This window comes from Daphnia pulicaria, chromosome 2, assembly GCF_021234035.1.
Source record: "Daphnia pulicaria isolate SC F1-1A chromosome 2, SC_F0-13Bv2, whole genome shotgun sequence".
In the NCBI taxonomy this organism is placed as follows: Eukaryota; Metazoa; Arthropoda; class Branchiopoda; order Diplostraca; family Daphniidae; genus Daphnia; species Daphnia pulicaria.
The window spans coordinates 6,220,836-6,236,861 of record NC_060914.1 but is presented as its reverse complement, the minus strand read 5'-3'; the positions used below and the strand labels follow the sequence as shown (position 1 = coordinate 6,236,861).

The following is a 16,026-nucleotide window of genomic DNA, read 5'->3' as shown; positions in this document are numbered from 1 at the left end:
TACGATGATTTTTGACTAGTCTTTTCGGGTTAATTGTGCCCGAGGGAAGAAAAGGGAGGAAAGGAAAGAATGAAGAAAAGAGGGGACCAGCTTTCCTTTCCTCCCTTTTCTTCCCTCGGGCACATTCGTCCCACATTCGTCCCATGCCACATGGGGCGAGCCAAAATAAAAACTCCTGTTCACGGCACCCCTTCACACTGCAACGCAACGCAAAGGGGTCAGCTTGACCCATACCTTTGGATCAGAATAAGGTCTATAGCTCTGATTGTGCAAGTTCTTTTTTTTTCAAAGAACAGTGGTTTTCGCGGGTTTTTACTAAGCTGTACGTTTTTGATATTTCAAAAGTGGCAACGCTGCCACTTTGATTAGAAACTGGGTGTGGGCCAAGTGTGGGAAGTAACATACAGGACTGTACAGGATACGGCTTACATTTGTATACTCTTATGTCAGTTTGATCCGTGTTGACTGACCAGAGTCCGCGGATAATTAAAATGCCCGAATCGCTAAGTTTCGGAATTGAACCCATAACTGCTCATGCTTGGAATAAGGACCGTACAAGTTAGTATTTCATTTTATATTCTCAAGTATAAATAGTATTGTTGATACATTTTTACTTTGGTAGAATTGGCCATATCTCCCAACAGCCCTGAAGTTCATATCTATCATTTCCAAAGAGGAGAGTGGAAACTTGAAGAAATTTTGAAAGAGCATGATTTAAAAGTTACTGGTATAGATTGGGCACCAAACACCAACCGGTAGATTAAATTCACACTCTTGTGTTATTAACATCCAACTGATGGGTACCTTTACCACAGCATTGTAACATGCTCTGCTGATCGCAATGCATATGTTTGGACTCAATCTGAAGAGAAAAAATGGAGGCCTACTCTGGTTTTACTTAGGATCAACCGTGCTGCAACATGTGTCCGTTGGTCACCTCTTGGTAATTTAAGAAAGAGTTATGACCTTATATAGTTTCATTGATGAAATTTTCCATAGAAAACAAGTTTGCTGTGGGATCTGGTGCTAGGTTGATCTCAGTTTGTTATTTTGAGAAAGAAAATGATTGGTGGGTTTCAAAACATATTAAAAAACCAATCAGATCTACTGTGGTATAATCAATATCCCAGAATTCTAAGTAGTTCTTTTTTTTTATTAAAGTCTTTCTTTGTTTACAGACTTGTCTTGATTGGCATCCTAATGATGTTCTTCTAGCTGCTGGATCTACAGATTTTAAAGTTAGGGTTTTCTCTGCTTACATTAAAGAGATTGAAGAAAGACCATCATCAACATCTTGGGGCTCTAAAATGCCACTGGGACTGATGATGGCAGAATTTTCCAATTCAACTAATGGGGCTGGTATGTCCATACTTTCGAACCTTGTTTTTTTTTTCCTTCTTTTTATTCAATACTACATGGAATACATACTTAATGCCTAACATTTTTAGGGGGCTGGGTACACAGTGTAAATTTCAGCTCTACCGGTGATCGGGTCGCATGGGTTGGTCATGATTCCTCCATTTCTGTAGCTGACGCATCAAAGGGAATGGCTGTTTCTATGATTCGAACAGATTTCTTACCATTTTTATCGTGTCTGTGGGTGTCGGAAAATCGTCTAATAGCTGCGGTATTGTTTGCTCTAGAACAGACAGTTTCTTGAAAATACTAATATGATTTATTTTTTAAATAGGGACATGGTTGCTGTCCTATGCTTTTTGAGGTTGAAGAAACGGGACAGGTACAATTTGCTGGAAAATTAGATGCTTCTCTGAAAAAAGAAACTTCTGGTGTGAGTGCGATGAAAAAATTTCAAAGCTTGGATCGCCAAGCTCGCACAGAGACCAACGATACATCGTTGGGCACACTCCATCAGAACGCCATAACAAGTGTATGTCTTCATACCGGAAACAAGGCTGGTGCCACCAAGTTTTCTACTGCAGGTGTAGATGGACTGCTGGCCATCTGGGATTTTAATGTTAGTTTATAAATATCGTCACTTGTTTCATATTTTTACATTAAATTTCACCATCATTTGCAGAATTTAGAATCGGCGATGGGAGGATTGAAATTCAACTAAGGGCGCAATATTATTCCCTCGCATTCTTTGAATGATATGTTAATTGCAGTTCTTATTGTAGTTGTCAATCAATCAATTTACCGAAGGCTTGCATAAGCGAATTCTTTTCATGATTCCTTCATTATAATTATAATTTTTTCTTTTAATAAACTGAAGAAATGATTAAATAACTATCACTCTTTGTAATTACTTAAAGTTACAGTGATTTAGAATGTGCAAAAATGTTATTTGTTTGGAAAATCCAACTTTTGAAAAAGGTGTGAATATGTAAGTCTACTTCAGTCAAACTGCTAATTAGATATATCCACAATTACCATTCTGAACTATTTTTTATTGATAAGACTATCAAGTAATCGGTCGTGAAATTCTTCAAAATTAGCACACCAGTTACTTGAATTGAGAGAGTTGGAAAACTTGTTTACTAGGATAGCATTCCACCCAGATTGTACTGCTCCTATAGTGTAAAAAATGTTGAAATTTTATTTAGAATTTTCTTTTTTTTTTTTTAGTTACCAAAACTTACCCAAATAGTCCTCATTATAGCTGTCACCAATGTGACAACACTCTTCTGGTTTGGTGTTTTCTTTACAAAGCAAGCTATACCTTTCCAATGCAAGTCTGAAAATATCAGACTGAGGTTTAACACATTTGACTTCATAGGATGGTAAAACAAATTCAAAATAGTGTCGCAATCCGGCTTCCTTTAGGATATTTTCTAATCTTGGGTCCATGTTGGAAATTATGCCAATCTTTTTATCCTTCTGTTTTAAAGATTGTAGCACTCTTTCTACACCTTTGGTATGAATTAATTCTTCACGTCAGAAAACATATTAATAAAGAAATGCTTGTACCAATATAATACCTGGCACAACTTCCCACCCTGCAGTAGTACCATATAATTTAATGAGATGCCATGATGTAGCATCTAAATTTGGGCTATCATGAATCCCAGCACTGATAAATGTACGCTTCACAACATTTAACCACCACTCAGTCCTTTTTAAGCCGTAAGATACAAACAGAAAGATTTCTTTTGACAAAAATGATACTGTGACACATACAAGCATAGGCCTACCAATGTAGATTGGTGCTGGCTCCAAAATTTGGATGAACTTCATTGACAGTTTTGAATGCTTTTTTAAAATTGTCATGAAAAGCTTTTTTATTCTTTATTTCAATTCCATACAGACGGGCTATATTTTCATACTGGACGGTCGGTGGTTTTCGAAACCGCATCAGCGTCCCCGTGAAATCAAACGTTATTAACTTGTAACCCATAATCTGTTGTTTGTTTGTTTTTCTCTTCAGCCACGAAAGGCGAAAGGTCGGAGCGAACACTTCAATGCTTAGAGTCGTCGGAAACCAAAACAAAACAAATTTGGCAGGAGAAAATCCAGCAGACGACATTAACGTAAATTGTCCTTTTTTTTCTGAAAAAAAATGTAAATTAACTCAAGCGTTAATTAACAATGGTCGCCTTTTTTTTCTATTTGAGCCGTTCAAAACTTCGAATCACAGATAAAGACCTCTTCTTCTTTATCTATGATTCAAACATGGTGATTCAAATGTTAAAAAAAGTTTAATATTATGCAGTGTTCAAAATATAATGCGGTAGTGCCACTGCAAATTTAAGGCTATTGCCACGAAAAATCCCGTTATTCAATCATAACACTCATGAACATCAGGACATTAGTTAGTACATATCATTAGATAGTTAGTTAGTTTTGGCTTTCAGTAAATGATATATAATTGTAAGCAATGAAATAAATCTGTTAACTGATTCAAACCGTATTTTGTTGATGGCTAAAGTGATGGCTAAAGTGAATACTTATTGAGATTTGCGAAATTAGACATAAAAGAAGACTTTGTGTTGTCTTGTGGATGCAATTTAGACAGGTGCTATTATATATATAGGTGCATGTAATATATATACGAAGCAAGAAACATGTAAAATGTTTCCGCGTTCAACACGTAAAAGAATTCGAAAAGTATTTGGTTTCGCGTTTCTCGTGTATTGTTTCGTTTATTTTGTCAACTCTGTCAACCGGCCTTCTAACACAGGTAATTTTTCTACTTTCCAACATCGTTACGTGTACCCCCTAAGCATATTTAGTTCGTCCGCAAATGAATTTAATTTAATTAGTCTTTATCTTAGTTTTAGAACAGAAATTAATTCACATCAAAATCAAAAATTTTTAATTTTAGGCTAAAACAATTATCATACAATCATATTCTTCATTTATAGGCATAAGCATTCTAGTTCCTGGAACAGAGGATTTATGTCCCACTAAACCTCATTCTGCGGCGCGTGTACGAAAACCTCGCAAAACTCAAAATATTTTCTTCTTGGAAACTTCGGGTGAATCTTGCTTAACCGCTCGGCAAGCATGTAGTGTTGAATCGGCCGCGCGTTCTAACCCCAACGCCATCATTTCTGTCCATATGGAAAACAGCGGACTTCAAAATCAAAAAGAAATCAAAGCCAAACTAGCTGGTCAAACAAGAAATTGCGCTATAACCCACAGACTCTTCAAGGAATGGAGTAACGTCAAGCTTGTCCAGGAGGATTTGATACAACATTTAAGAAATACAACGTTGTGGCGCCTACAGGAGAAATCGCTATTAACTCAATCAATTCATCCACTAACTCATCGAAGTGATGCCATGAGAGTTGCTATGCTTTGGAAATACGGGGGTATCTACCTTGACTTGGACTGCCTTGTCTTACGGCCGCTTTACTGCCTTCAAAATACTGTGGGACTTGTCGACTTTTTAGCCGACTGTAATGTTGACTTTAAATAATTGACTGATAATTTTTTTTTTTTTTTAATTAAAATATTTTCTCTCCATTAAATTAGGGGTTGAAAATGGTGTCATGGCATTCGAGGCTGGCCACCCATTCCTTCAATTCCTGATGAAATATATGGTGTTTGCTTTCAAGCCGGAGGAATACATAAGCCTTGGCCCGGCTACATTAACAGACTCCATCAAGTATTTTTGCGATCGTACTGAACTTCCGGCAGAAGAATGGTTTATGTGCAGAAACAGTTCCATGATTCTTCAACCTCCACGAGCTTTTTATGCCATCAACAATCGACGCCAAAATGCTTTTTATCATCCCGAGGCTGACCCATCTGATTATGAAGACTTGCGCCACAGTTACCTTTCTCACATCTATGACTCCGGAAATGGCCGTTCTGTCCCTAAAAAATCATTGTATGGAATGCTGGCCCAAGAGTTCTGTCCCACCACATACCAAATGGCTTCGGACGAAGGTGAATTTTAAAGAAAAGAGAGAAAATAATAACAATTCAGGCTCGTAACTCAAGGTCTTTCAATATGTTTGTATTAGTTTTTACTTTAATCGTCTTAGCCGTTTAGGGGCTAACATAATGAGTGTAAAACTGCGTGTTCGTGTCCCTTTCATTATCAATGTTTTCCCAAGATTCCTTCAGCATTGAATGAGCTGTCACTATTTTTATGTTCTGTTGCTTATACATTAAAGAGTCTTTACAAGCATCAAAAGGAATGTTGAAGCGTATGTACTGTATGCATACGCGTAATGTATGCACGAAGAAACGAAACAATGTTGTCCCGCAAAATAAGGATGCAATCAGGAACTGTCACATGTCGAATACCGCACAGTAGACATTGCTTCCACACTGGCTGAATATTTAACGATTTAACAACAGAAAGAAATGAACGAAACCACCACTGTAACAACACAATATGGTCATATTCCACAACACTTTTTTTTTAGAAAATCCATGCATGCTGGCACGCATATTATACAAAATGAAAAATGTCTTTTTCCCTCCATTTTCTTTTCACCGATTTTACCCAAAAACTTGGCTCACAACATTTTCATATGTAATCTGAAATAAACTTGTTTTTTATTATTTTTGTTTCTTTAGTTTTTCTTGTTCATCATTTCGCTTTCGTTTGTTTCAAATTTTGAATGTAATAGTGTAATCATCAGAGAGGAGTCGTGCTTCCAAGTTATTGAGCCGATTTTTCTTTCGTGTGTCGAACATAAAGGCTACTATGCTGATGTTGGAAGCCACGCCCTTGACACGATAATTGAACGAGAACAGGAGAGATGAGGAAAAGGGGAAGAAGAGGGCAAGGAGATGCAAGAGAGAAATAGAGATAATGATGGAAAAGAAAGATGGCAAAACGGATTTCGATTCGACTACGAAGCGTTGATTTTGATGGTTCGTATGTCAGCCAGGAGAGCCGTGCTCTCTGTGTGTGCCGGAGTACTGGATGGCGCGGGTACGGCAAGAGTGCTAGACCCGGCACCACTGGATGTCAGAATACAATTCTGTGTAGCGAATTCCTCTCTAAAATAGTTACACAAATTGTTAGAATTGTCAATATTTTCGTATCGTAAAATGTTGTGGAACTCGTTGATTTTAAACGCAATTTCAAACGCGTTTAAATTATCTGTTGATGTTCATAACACTTGTGAGCAATCAACATCAATTACAAGATTTTATTGTTAGTTATCTATATAAATCTAGGATTATTCATACATTATAATTCTTGCATTCTGCTATTCCATATGACGGCTAATAAGAATAAAATTCTCGTGCTTTCAAGAAAACATACATGACGAAAAAATTATGAATTGCAAATAAATGAAGCCAAACTTTAATGACCTAATGCGCTAAAACAAAATATATTGGCGATTTAACAACGACATTCCAAATTTACGAAGCAAAACAGAAAAAAGAACAAACAAACCACTTTCACTTCGCACGATCAATAATCAGCAAGTCTACCAAGATGCCCAAGTACTATTTTTGTAATATTTTAGAGGATTCTTTTTAAATAAGATAAACCTTGATTTGATCATTAGATCAAATGGCTAAAGAAATAATCTTGTTCACAATGAACTCTGCTGTTTGTCGTCAGAAGCAGATGGAGCACAATCGACGTTGGGATGAACTCTGCATGGGCAAAATAAGACGACATAACGGGTAAAAACCAAAGAAACAAAAACAATACGAACAAAATATAAACACTACCACCAATTAAAAACCCAAGCAAAAAAACAAAGAAAATAATAATAATAATATAACGTACGGAAAACAAGTAAAAAATGCAGAAAAAATAACGGAAAATAAAATGATAATATTTGTAATTCATGGTGAATAAAAAATAATTGCTATTGAGTATTTTAAGTTTAATTGGGGTTATTTCTTGTTGATATCGTATGCAATGAAAAGCGCATAACCAACACCATCAAACCGAGCACTGACAAGAGACATACGGAAAAAAAATCCCATCACAACAACCAATAAGAGCATAAAATCACGAAGACCGAAAAATTTGTTGGAAAGGTAAATTAAAAATTAAGGGGAAAAAAATATTTACCTATCATTGCGGCGAAATAATGCCGAGATTTCGTCAAAAGTTTTGTTTTTCGTCTCTGGAACGATTTTGTAAGTGAAAATCCAGAAAAATGCTAACAATACGCTGAATGGCAAGAAAATGTAGTTGTGCAGCATCGCCTGTTAATGCACGTACAGCAGAAATCGAAAAAGTTAAGTTTGTACAGTTCCAAAAATGTCATTAAACGCATTTACTTTGAGAGGTAAGAAGAAGAGACCGACAAGAAAATTTGCCAACCAGTTGACAAGTACGGCGATGGACATTGCGGCTGGTCTTGGTCCTTGACTGAATAGCTCGGCTGTAATCATCCATGGAATGGAGCCGGGTCCAACGGCGAAAAACAATACAAATGTGAGTGTGGCAACAACGGCTACGTAGCGAACCCATTCGATAAGTTCCTATATTAAAGCGAATCAAATTTTAATGTAATCTAAGTCTCCTAACCATCCCAGTGGTGGAAAAACACAGTTAAAGAAAGAATATTTTTCGCAATTACGACTTACCATTACGAGCAAGGAAATGGTGATGAATATGCTGAAAATAAACATGCCTCCAAGTCCCCATAAGTGAAGGGTGCGTCGGCCAGCGCGATCCATCAGAGGAATGGACACAAGAGTCATGCCCACCATGATGGCACCCACACCTACAAACAACATTAAATCAAATGACGTGTGCCACGAAAAGATGCTTTCCATTCACGCCTTACCAATAGTGGCATATTTAGCAGATTCACTAGCAAGGCCTGCTCCGATAAAAAGTTCAGTGGAATAGTACAACACGGCGTTGATTCCTGCGTGTTATAAAGTTGCGATGTAATGGCTGCTCATCACGAAACAAAGAGATATTTGACCAACACAAATAGCCAGCCACTTACCCGACAACTGCTGCGAAAGTTGCATGACAATGGCAATGCCGAGCGGCATGAGCAAGGCGCGTGATTTGAGCAGCTCCAACATCCCCATGTGGGCCTCAGATTGTTGGGCTGGTTTAGGGCGTAAGAGAAATTCAGACAACATTATTGGAAAATCTTAGGTTGTGGCACGAATAGTTCAAACTTTAAGAAGGCCCGAATAGAAATTAATTTTTCACATCGCTACGAATATTGTATAAATAGCTGAAACTTATACAATAACAACTTACCCTCGACTCTCATTTCTTCCATGTCTTCCTCAATTTGGCTAGACGCTCGCAATCGTTTCATCGCTATAGCACAGAATAATCAAAATGAATCAACCATATAGTTGGTTGTATAAGCACCGACTTCAAAGATAATTAGACCGCATATCTTACCAGTTCTGGCTTCTTCTTCGCGATTGGCTGTTATGAGTAGGTAGCGCGGAGATTCAGGACAGAAGGAAAACAGAATCAACTGCAGAATTGCTGGGCAAATGGCTAAACCTGCATAGACAAATGTTAGAATGTTACAATCCCTTGGCAAAATAAAAGTCTTAGTTTTACCTAGGAGAAGAGGCCATCCGCTCTCCGTGCCAAGAATTTCTTGGATGCCTAAAATCTGAGAGAAAAGAATGCCAACGGTGACTCCCAATTGGTTGACCGTCCCCAAACCGCCACGTAAGTTCAATGGAGCGATTTCAGAAATGTACATGGGCACCAATGACGTATTCAATCCTGAAAAATCCCGCAACATTCATTTAACTTTCGATGCACCTTTATTTTCTGATTACGAAATGGTACCACAATTGAATCCGATGATCATTCTTCCGATAATGAGCATTTCATATGACTGGGCAGCTTTGGAGAAGGCCATCAGAATAGCTCCGAGAATACCAGTTGCATTATTTAGCAGCAGACCACGTTTCCTATAAATAATACCGGTACAAAACATGATGTGTAACAACAATAGCGATCACCATCAAACAACAGGAAAAAGAACAAAAGCTGAGCCAACTGGTTCAACTTACCTGCCAAACTTATTGGCGACGAAGCCACCACCAAAGCCACCAATCATCCCACCGATAGCGAAAATGGAAACAGCGATAGAAAAGATGATTTTCTCCCAACCATCGGCTATTTCCACTCCATATCGGCTGTAGTAGGCTGACTTGATGAAGCTTTCAATCACCTAAATTCGAAAACAAAAATATTTTTAAAATCAAATTTAGAGCTCACGGGTTGTAGTTCCAGATGACAAAATACTTGCCCCTTGTGGTGCGTTGATGACTCCCGTATTGTAGCCGAACTGAAGCATTCCCAGCACGGCCGCAAATATGGCATAGATGAGGAACCCCGTCAGGCCCTAGAATTGATTGCAAGAACGAGGACACAAACGCGGGTTAGTTACCGATTGATGGCTAATAATTGAATTGTTTGTGGCTAGAGTTTAGATTGTCATTCGATTCTTCAGCCTCTCTGCTCTTCTCCTGCTGCAGTTCCTTCACATGATACGACTTTGAATCAAAAGATTCACATCACGATTTCCAAACAGAGGGTTACCATTTAATGGAATAACAAGTCAAGAAAGTTGGTAGACAAAATTGCACCAACTGACAACATTCTTTGAACAAAGGCTCTACACTATTGTGTGTAGCATTAAATATCAAAGAATAGCGATCTCGTGTCAACAAAACAAATCAGACAAAACGCAGTCGGTATAATCAAGCACACAAACTGAAGACGGGGGAAAAAAAAGAACAGCGCGCGCGCACACACACACCTTGTTCGACTCCATTGTAATTGTAGAAACTCTTGTTATTAAAAATAGGGGCTAAAAAGAAAAGTCAACATGGGCAGAGAAGTTGGTGGGACTAGCAGCTGGCTCGCATGCACAGCAGCTGACTGTCACCAACCGATTCAAAACCCCCCAAAAGAGCGGTGGGTAGTTACCCCCAACCCTTCTTCTTCTTCTTCTTTTTCCCGTTGTTCTCCCCGTGCTTGCCGTGCGTGCAGTGGACGGGCCAATGCAGTATTTTTCCAGCTCACTTGGTATGTTTGATCAAAGTCAATGGGGGAGGGCGAGCGGAACACAGGAGAAGAAAAGGCGCACACACCCACACACACACACACACACACACAAACGAACTGAAATTGATGGAGACGGGCATTGTTGATGGGCAACGGATGCATTCCAACCCAAAAAAGGCGGCCGTAAGAAAATGAAAAGGCACGTCGATGATGACGACGTACAAAGCAAATGAACGTCAAAAGTAAATCAAATAAAAAATGGCCTAACAACATTCATCGAGGTTCCAATACTACTCTCTTTTCCTCTCTATAGACTCTTAGGTCTATTAAGGTTAAGCCAATCATCCCTGAAAAAATCTTAATGCAACTTAAGTAATATGTCGAAGGCAACCATGCGAAAAAAAATTCAAAAGCGTTCAACGTTGACTGATATTGGCAGTCAATCCGCAAAAATAAAAATAATTCAAATCGAATAAGAATTGGCATCGACATTGAGAAATGGCGGGCTAGGGCTACCTGTTCGAGCAGTCTGAGTTTCCTACGCCGATTCTGCTCTTGTAATTTGTCGATGCAATCGCGCAGATCGTCAATGTCCTCCTTGACGTGGTGGACCGATTCCACGTCGTGTCGCATGGTCGACATGTCACGTTTCATGTCGCTCACCTGTCATCATCAACGGGAACAATGCCCATTCATCGTCAAAGAGGATTGGCATATTTAAATCGATTGGGCTAAGAAAAATGACTTGGCAAGAATATGGGATTTTTGTTTTGTTTCTCAGCTGACCTCATTTTGACAAGACTCGACGGATCGAGTCAACTCCTGCAACTGCGTGCGGATCTCGCAGAGGGCGGGGCAAACGACGGGTGCCATTTCCAAGGAAGTTTGGAGTTGAATGGCGTGCGTATGGCCGCCGTGATTAGTGTGATTGCCGTCGCGCTGCTGTAATTGAACTTGCTGCTGCTGTTGCTGGTGCTGCTGATGATGATGATGTTGCTGCTGGAGGTGGGCTAGGCTATTGCTGACGCTGGCCGGCAGCGGCATGGCCGAAGGAGCCGTCGGCTGCATCAGGAATGGCGGCCCGAAAGACATGAGAGGCAGCAGTTGTTGCTGTTGCTGCTGCTGCTGTTGCGGCAGCAGTAACGAGGTCGAAACTCCGCCTAGAGGGGCGTTCATCAGAAGGGAACTGCCGGATGAATTGGGGGCCAAGACGGACCCCGTTAACTGCCGCATTTCGCCGGATCCTTGATCGAAACGTTGCAGCGTTCCCATCACGGGTGGCAATTGGAAAACTCCACCAGGCGGAGGCAAACTTCTTCTGTTTTTGGTTTGTTTGTTTTTTTTTTCATTTCAACACAAGACAGCGAGCGTCACCAGAAGTCGGGAGACAAAAATAAAAGAGCCGGACCCATTATCAAAAAAAGAAAAAAAAAAAGTACCGCACGTGTGCATAAAAGAATTAGTCTAGTCCTATCGTACGGCTGACTGTATACGGTAAAAAAGAAAATCACGTCTATATAAAGCTATAGGCCATGCCATGACGGCACAGAGAGAAGCGCCAAAGTATTGATCACTTACCCACCATCTCCTGCGTGTTGGCTATATGCAGGGCGAACCCGCCGTGTAGATAGCATGTTGAAAATAGAGCAGCCGAATAAAAAAAGAAAAAAAAAAGTAAAGAATAGAAAAAAAAATAGAAAAAAAGTTGTGTATACACAGCATTAAGCGTCACACGAAAGAATAACGACAGTTTCTCTCTCCCTCTTCCTTTTTTGGTGGGGGGCGTATGAAATCGGTACTTGTCTAACAGCAAACGTTCTCCGAATGGATGAAATGTAGATTTCACGTAGCTTTATATATAGACCGAACTGTCTGAAACGTCGAGGTGGCTCATCGTGTCACTTTCACTTTTATGCTTTTTTATACGGAATCGTTCCGTTCTAGAGTGTATATAGGGTGCAAGCAGGATCAATATTCAATTTTAGCTGGAGCATTTTTTTTTACTATAGTCGACCACCAAGAAAAAGGAAAACAAACATGGTGGTCTTTCCATGGAAATGAAACAATCTTTCAGATATTTGGTGGGTTCCAACACAGCTACATCAGATGTACCATAGTGTGCAGTTAATATCTGAGGTCAACACTACCGAATACCGACTTGGTGAAGAAAGAAAATGATATGAGAGGAGAACGAAAAAAATCTATCCATAAATGCACTGGCTTAGTTGAAAAACTGCTGCTGCCGTCGAAAAAAGCCTCGGCCCACTTGGTTAGAGCATTTCTATCCAACATGAGCGGTCCGGCTCATGATTTATCATTCCACCCTGGACTGATTCGTCGTTTCTCATGTACCCAACCCAAATCTAACAGGAACCAACAAACCCAAGTCACGCCATCAATAACTCCTCCATCAGAGCGCACGAGTACCTCCTGGACTGGTTACCCCCCTCTTTAAACTCGAAGGGGAAAAACTGAAGCCTTTCGTGCTTACATCCAACCTTACAATTCCACGATTCATCTTTTGAAAGGTATGCACATAAAAAAGTGGAAGCAATCATATTGATGACAAATCTTGGAGAACACAAAAAAGGAGAATCCAACCAAAAGGAAACGAATGAACGGACGGAGAGCTGAGCTGACCTGGTCCGATGAGACGAACGGGCATCTTTGATGGTGATGTTGCCCGCCGATGACGTGGTGGTGGCAACAGTGTCCTGTCCGTCATTCGATTCCAGCCAGTCCTGATTGGCTTGGAAGACGCGGGCCAGAACATCCGACTGGCGGCCGTTGTGATTCAACCAGTGCGAGCGTTTGATGGGTCGATGGAGAGACAAGGTGTGAGGCGGATCTCCGGATGGAAATTGTTCGTTGGCATTGTCAGCAAACGATCCGACCGCTCCACCTGCCGGCCGAAAGAGGACACCCGCCGACGCCGTCGTGGCCGTCGAGTAGTGATCACGATATTGTCCGTTATTGCCTTTGGCACCTTCGCCAAACTGCGGCTGAGGCGGCAGGGTCGCATAGCGGCCCGACGTGCACGAGCTCAGATTCTCATAGTCGGACGTGTCGGACGAATCGAGGGTCCGGCTCTTGGGTTTGGGAGTGCCGCCACCCGAGATCGTGTTGGCGCCGGCACATGTGACGGGCTTATTCACTGCCGATGCCAACGGCCGGAACGTCGTTAGCTGAACTGTAAAACAATTGGCATGACTAATTTACTAAAACCACGGAAATTCATTTCATTTCGTCTTTCTCTCAATACAACTGGCCCCCATCGGCAGATTTCGTCGTTTTTTTTTTCGGTTTTTAATTTGGAGGAGACGTCCATGCAGAGAATGAAACGTTCGTTTGTTCAAAGTTAACTTTTAGATTTGATTTCCTTGTGTAGTAGTAGTAGTAGTAGCAGGAGAGCGGCATTTTCTTGCACACAATAACGTCTGTCGGTATCATGGTGCGACACTCGGCAAAAGACGTCAGCCAAAACTTTGCCAGCAATAGCCCGTTTGAGGCAAAGTTGGATGGGATCAATAGCTAAGACGAATCTACATCAAAGTCAACTTGGTCTCCCCCTTCCCTCCCTCGTCCCCAAAGAAAAACAAAATGTAACCCAACAAGAACCAAGAAACTGTGATTGTTGACTTGGTAGTCTTTTTGACGTCCATCACGGTTTGTATGAGAAAACAAAGCAAACAGACAAGGCTATTATTTACAACGACGTTCTCTTTGCCTTGTATACATCAGCCGGGCTGACATGCTACTCGTCTGATTTCGCGCAAAAGCCAAAACCAACCCGACACCCCAGTTTCATTTCCTCCCCCAAAAAAAGGTGTTTCACGTCCGACTCACTCTCAGCTATTTAATATATAAAGCCCTTCATAACCTATCCAAGGAAATGTCCAAATCCATCCCATGGTATTACGTTCCTTTTTCTTTTGAATCAATAGAAAATTGAATCGACTTTTATAGGTACGACGATTCGGCCAATCAAAAGTTGCGTAAACCCATTGTCGGATGGATAGGCCCATTTTTGAGTTGAACTAGAACAGACATCTGGATGTAATATAGATCTAACAGACACAAGGGCTGAAGAAAAAAAAAACAAGAGTGTTGTGTATGTACCCGTGTCGGTGGCGTACCAGGCGGCGCCAGCTCCTGCGGTCCCGGTCCGGCTGGCAGTCAGGACTGGAGCGAGGTTGCCGGACCGGGCGGCGGCAGCGGCGGCTGTGGCTGCGACGGTGGCCGCCGCAGCAGCCGCGCTGGCAGCGTTGGGGCTGGCGATGTGATGGGAAGAAGCGCTGGGTGGCGAGTCGGAATCGGAATCGCGACACCTCCGCATGTGAGGAGGTGGATCGAACGACGTCGTGGACGATGGAAAGGAGACGAAGAGCGGCGGCAAAGGCGGCGGCGTGATGCTCGGGCAAGGCGGCGAACTGCTCAGACTGTGCTGACTCGACGAAATCAATTCCTCCACGTCTTCCGTTTCGCTCTCCGTTTCAATTTCTTCAGACTCTGGCTCGTCCTCGGCGTCGGCGTCAGAGTCTTGGCCCGTCCCGGCCACTCCTGGGCCGTCGCGGTATTGCGGCTCAAAAGGGCGCGGATAATATTCTGGAATGTTGTCGTCCGGATCTCGACTGCTGGCGCCGAAGGAAGAACTTGCGCTTGCTGTTGCACCACCACCACCACCACCAGCAGCAGCACTACTCGTTTGAACGTTCAAACTGAATCCGGAGGCCACTAATTGGGCGCAACACGTATTGAACACCACCCAATAGGAGCTGTTGATTCGTAATCCTCCGCCAAATGCGGATGCTCCTCCGATGGGTGGGTGAGCTCGACTGTTTTCACTCGACTGCAAATCCGCCGGATGCGATGAGAGCCGCTGGTGGCAGCAGAGATCCGTCGTCGTCGTCGTCGTCGGTGGCTCAACCCGATTGGCTTCCAATTGCGGATGTTTGTGGACAATTGGCCGTCGATGCGGTTGACTGCGATCCAGCGACTTTGAGCGTTCGGCCACGACTCCGAGTCTTTTGAGACGCTGGTGGGCGCCCGTCACGATGGGTCCTCTGCCGTTGGCAGCACTGCCGCCGCCGCCGGCGGCGCCGCTAGAGTAACGCTGCCGTCGTCTGCCGCGACGATGTTGACGTCGCCCCTGCAAGTCCACAGTGACTTGAGACGTGGCGCTACGGACAGACGCGGCGGCGCCGTGCACCTTGATGACGCTGCGTGATGGCCGTGTGCGTGAGGCCTGCGTGTGCGCGCCCCCACCACACCAGCACGCGACTTGTGGCCTCCACTCACTTCTTATTCGTCACCCACCACCGCCACCGCCAAAACTTATTGGCCGGCCCACCCAACAAAAGATTCGCAAATTTTTGAAACAACTCGCTCGTCCTCCGATTTCGCTTCTTTCATCGGCCAAAGATTTTCCAAAGATTTTGGCATCGACCGAAAATAGTCGCACACTAGTCGATCAAATGCTGAGCTGCTGCTGGTGATTTCTTTGAAGAACAATCTGACAAGCACAGGACACAGGTTTTTTTTTTTTTTTTTAAGAGCGACTCGTTGGAAATGATTTCAGTCTTCTTCTTCTTCTTCTTCTTCTTTTATCACCGTTTCTTTCTGATCCCCTT

The 16,026-nt window shown here is 42.1% G+C and overlaps 4 protein-coding genes across 6 annotated transcripts; 2 read left to right on the top strand and 2 right to left on the bottom strand.

The window, feature by feature from the left end:
• The first annotated feature begins 374 nt into the window (after window positions 1-374).
• Window positions 375-2,247, top strand: LOC124326954 (actin-related protein 2/3 complex subunit 1A-B-like). The gene is made up of 8 exons (XM_046785669.1): window positions 375-558; window positions 623-755; window positions 816-943; window positions 1,000-1,112; window positions 1,179-1,359; window positions 1,449-1,627; window positions 1,691-1,975; window positions 2,039-2,247. Exons 1-8 carry the CDS (start codon window positions 492-494, stop codon window positions 2,075-2,077), a joined length of 1,125 nt encoding a protein of 374 aa, XP_046641625.1. The 5' UTR covers window positions 375-491; the 3' UTR covers window positions 2,078-2,247.
• LOC124326956 (rhythmically expressed gene 2 protein-like) lies at window positions 2,240-3,519 on the bottom strand. The gene is made up of 4 exons (XM_046785671.1): window positions 3,153-3,519; window positions 2,940-3,073; window positions 2,601-2,870; window positions 2,240-2,531 (listed from the first exon to the last, which is right to left on the bottom strand). The coding sequence occupies exons 1-4, from the start codon at window positions 3,482-3,484 to the stop codon at window positions 2,401-2,403; spliced, it is 867 nt and encodes a 288-aa protein (XP_046641627.1). The 5' UTR covers window positions 3,485-3,519; the 3' UTR covers window positions 2,240-2,400.
• Window positions 3,520-3,728: 209 nt separating this feature from the next.
• LOC124326955 (lactosylceramide 4-alpha-galactosyltransferase-like) lies at window positions 3,729-5,976 on the top strand. Its single transcript, XM_046785670.1, has 3 exons — window positions 3,729-4,138; window positions 4,323-4,859; window positions 4,936-5,976. The coding sequence occupies exons 1-3, from the start codon at window positions 4,030-4,032 to the stop codon at window positions 5,361-5,363; spliced, it is 1,074 nt and encodes a 357-aa protein (XP_046641626.1). The 5' UTR covers window positions 3,729-4,029; the 3' UTR covers window positions 5,364-5,976.
• Window positions 5,964-15,694, bottom strand: LOC124326953 (myo-inositol transporter 1-like). 3 transcript variants are annotated; one of them, XM_046785666.1, is made up of 17 exons: window positions 14,516-15,694; window positions 13,037-13,586; window positions 11,975-11,995; window positions 11,183-11,714; window positions 10,913-11,059; window positions 9,636-9,731; window positions 9,397-9,557; window positions 9,170-9,294; window positions 8,933-9,103; window positions 8,765-8,872; window positions 8,615-8,677; window positions 8,349-8,456; window positions 8,181-8,264; window positions 7,978-8,117; window positions 7,669-7,872; window positions 7,457-7,593; window positions 5,964-6,420 (listed from the first exon to the last, which is right to left on the bottom strand). In XM_046785666.1, the coding sequence occupies exons 1-17, from the start codon at window positions 14,730-14,732 to the stop codon at window positions 6,270-6,272; spliced, it is 3,015 nt and encodes a 1,004-aa protein (XP_046641622.1). In that variant the 5' UTR covers window positions 14,733-15,694; the 3' UTR covers window positions 5,964-6,269. The 3 variants fall into 3 exon arrangements, with proteins under 3 accessions (XP_046641622.1, XP_046641623.1, XP_046641624.1); XM_046785667.1 differs by having other exon boundaries at window positions 11,183-11,711; XM_046785668.1 differs by lacking the exon at window positions 5,964-6,420 and adding an exon at window positions 6,740-7,029.
• Window positions 15,695-16,026: the final 332 nt, after the last annotated feature.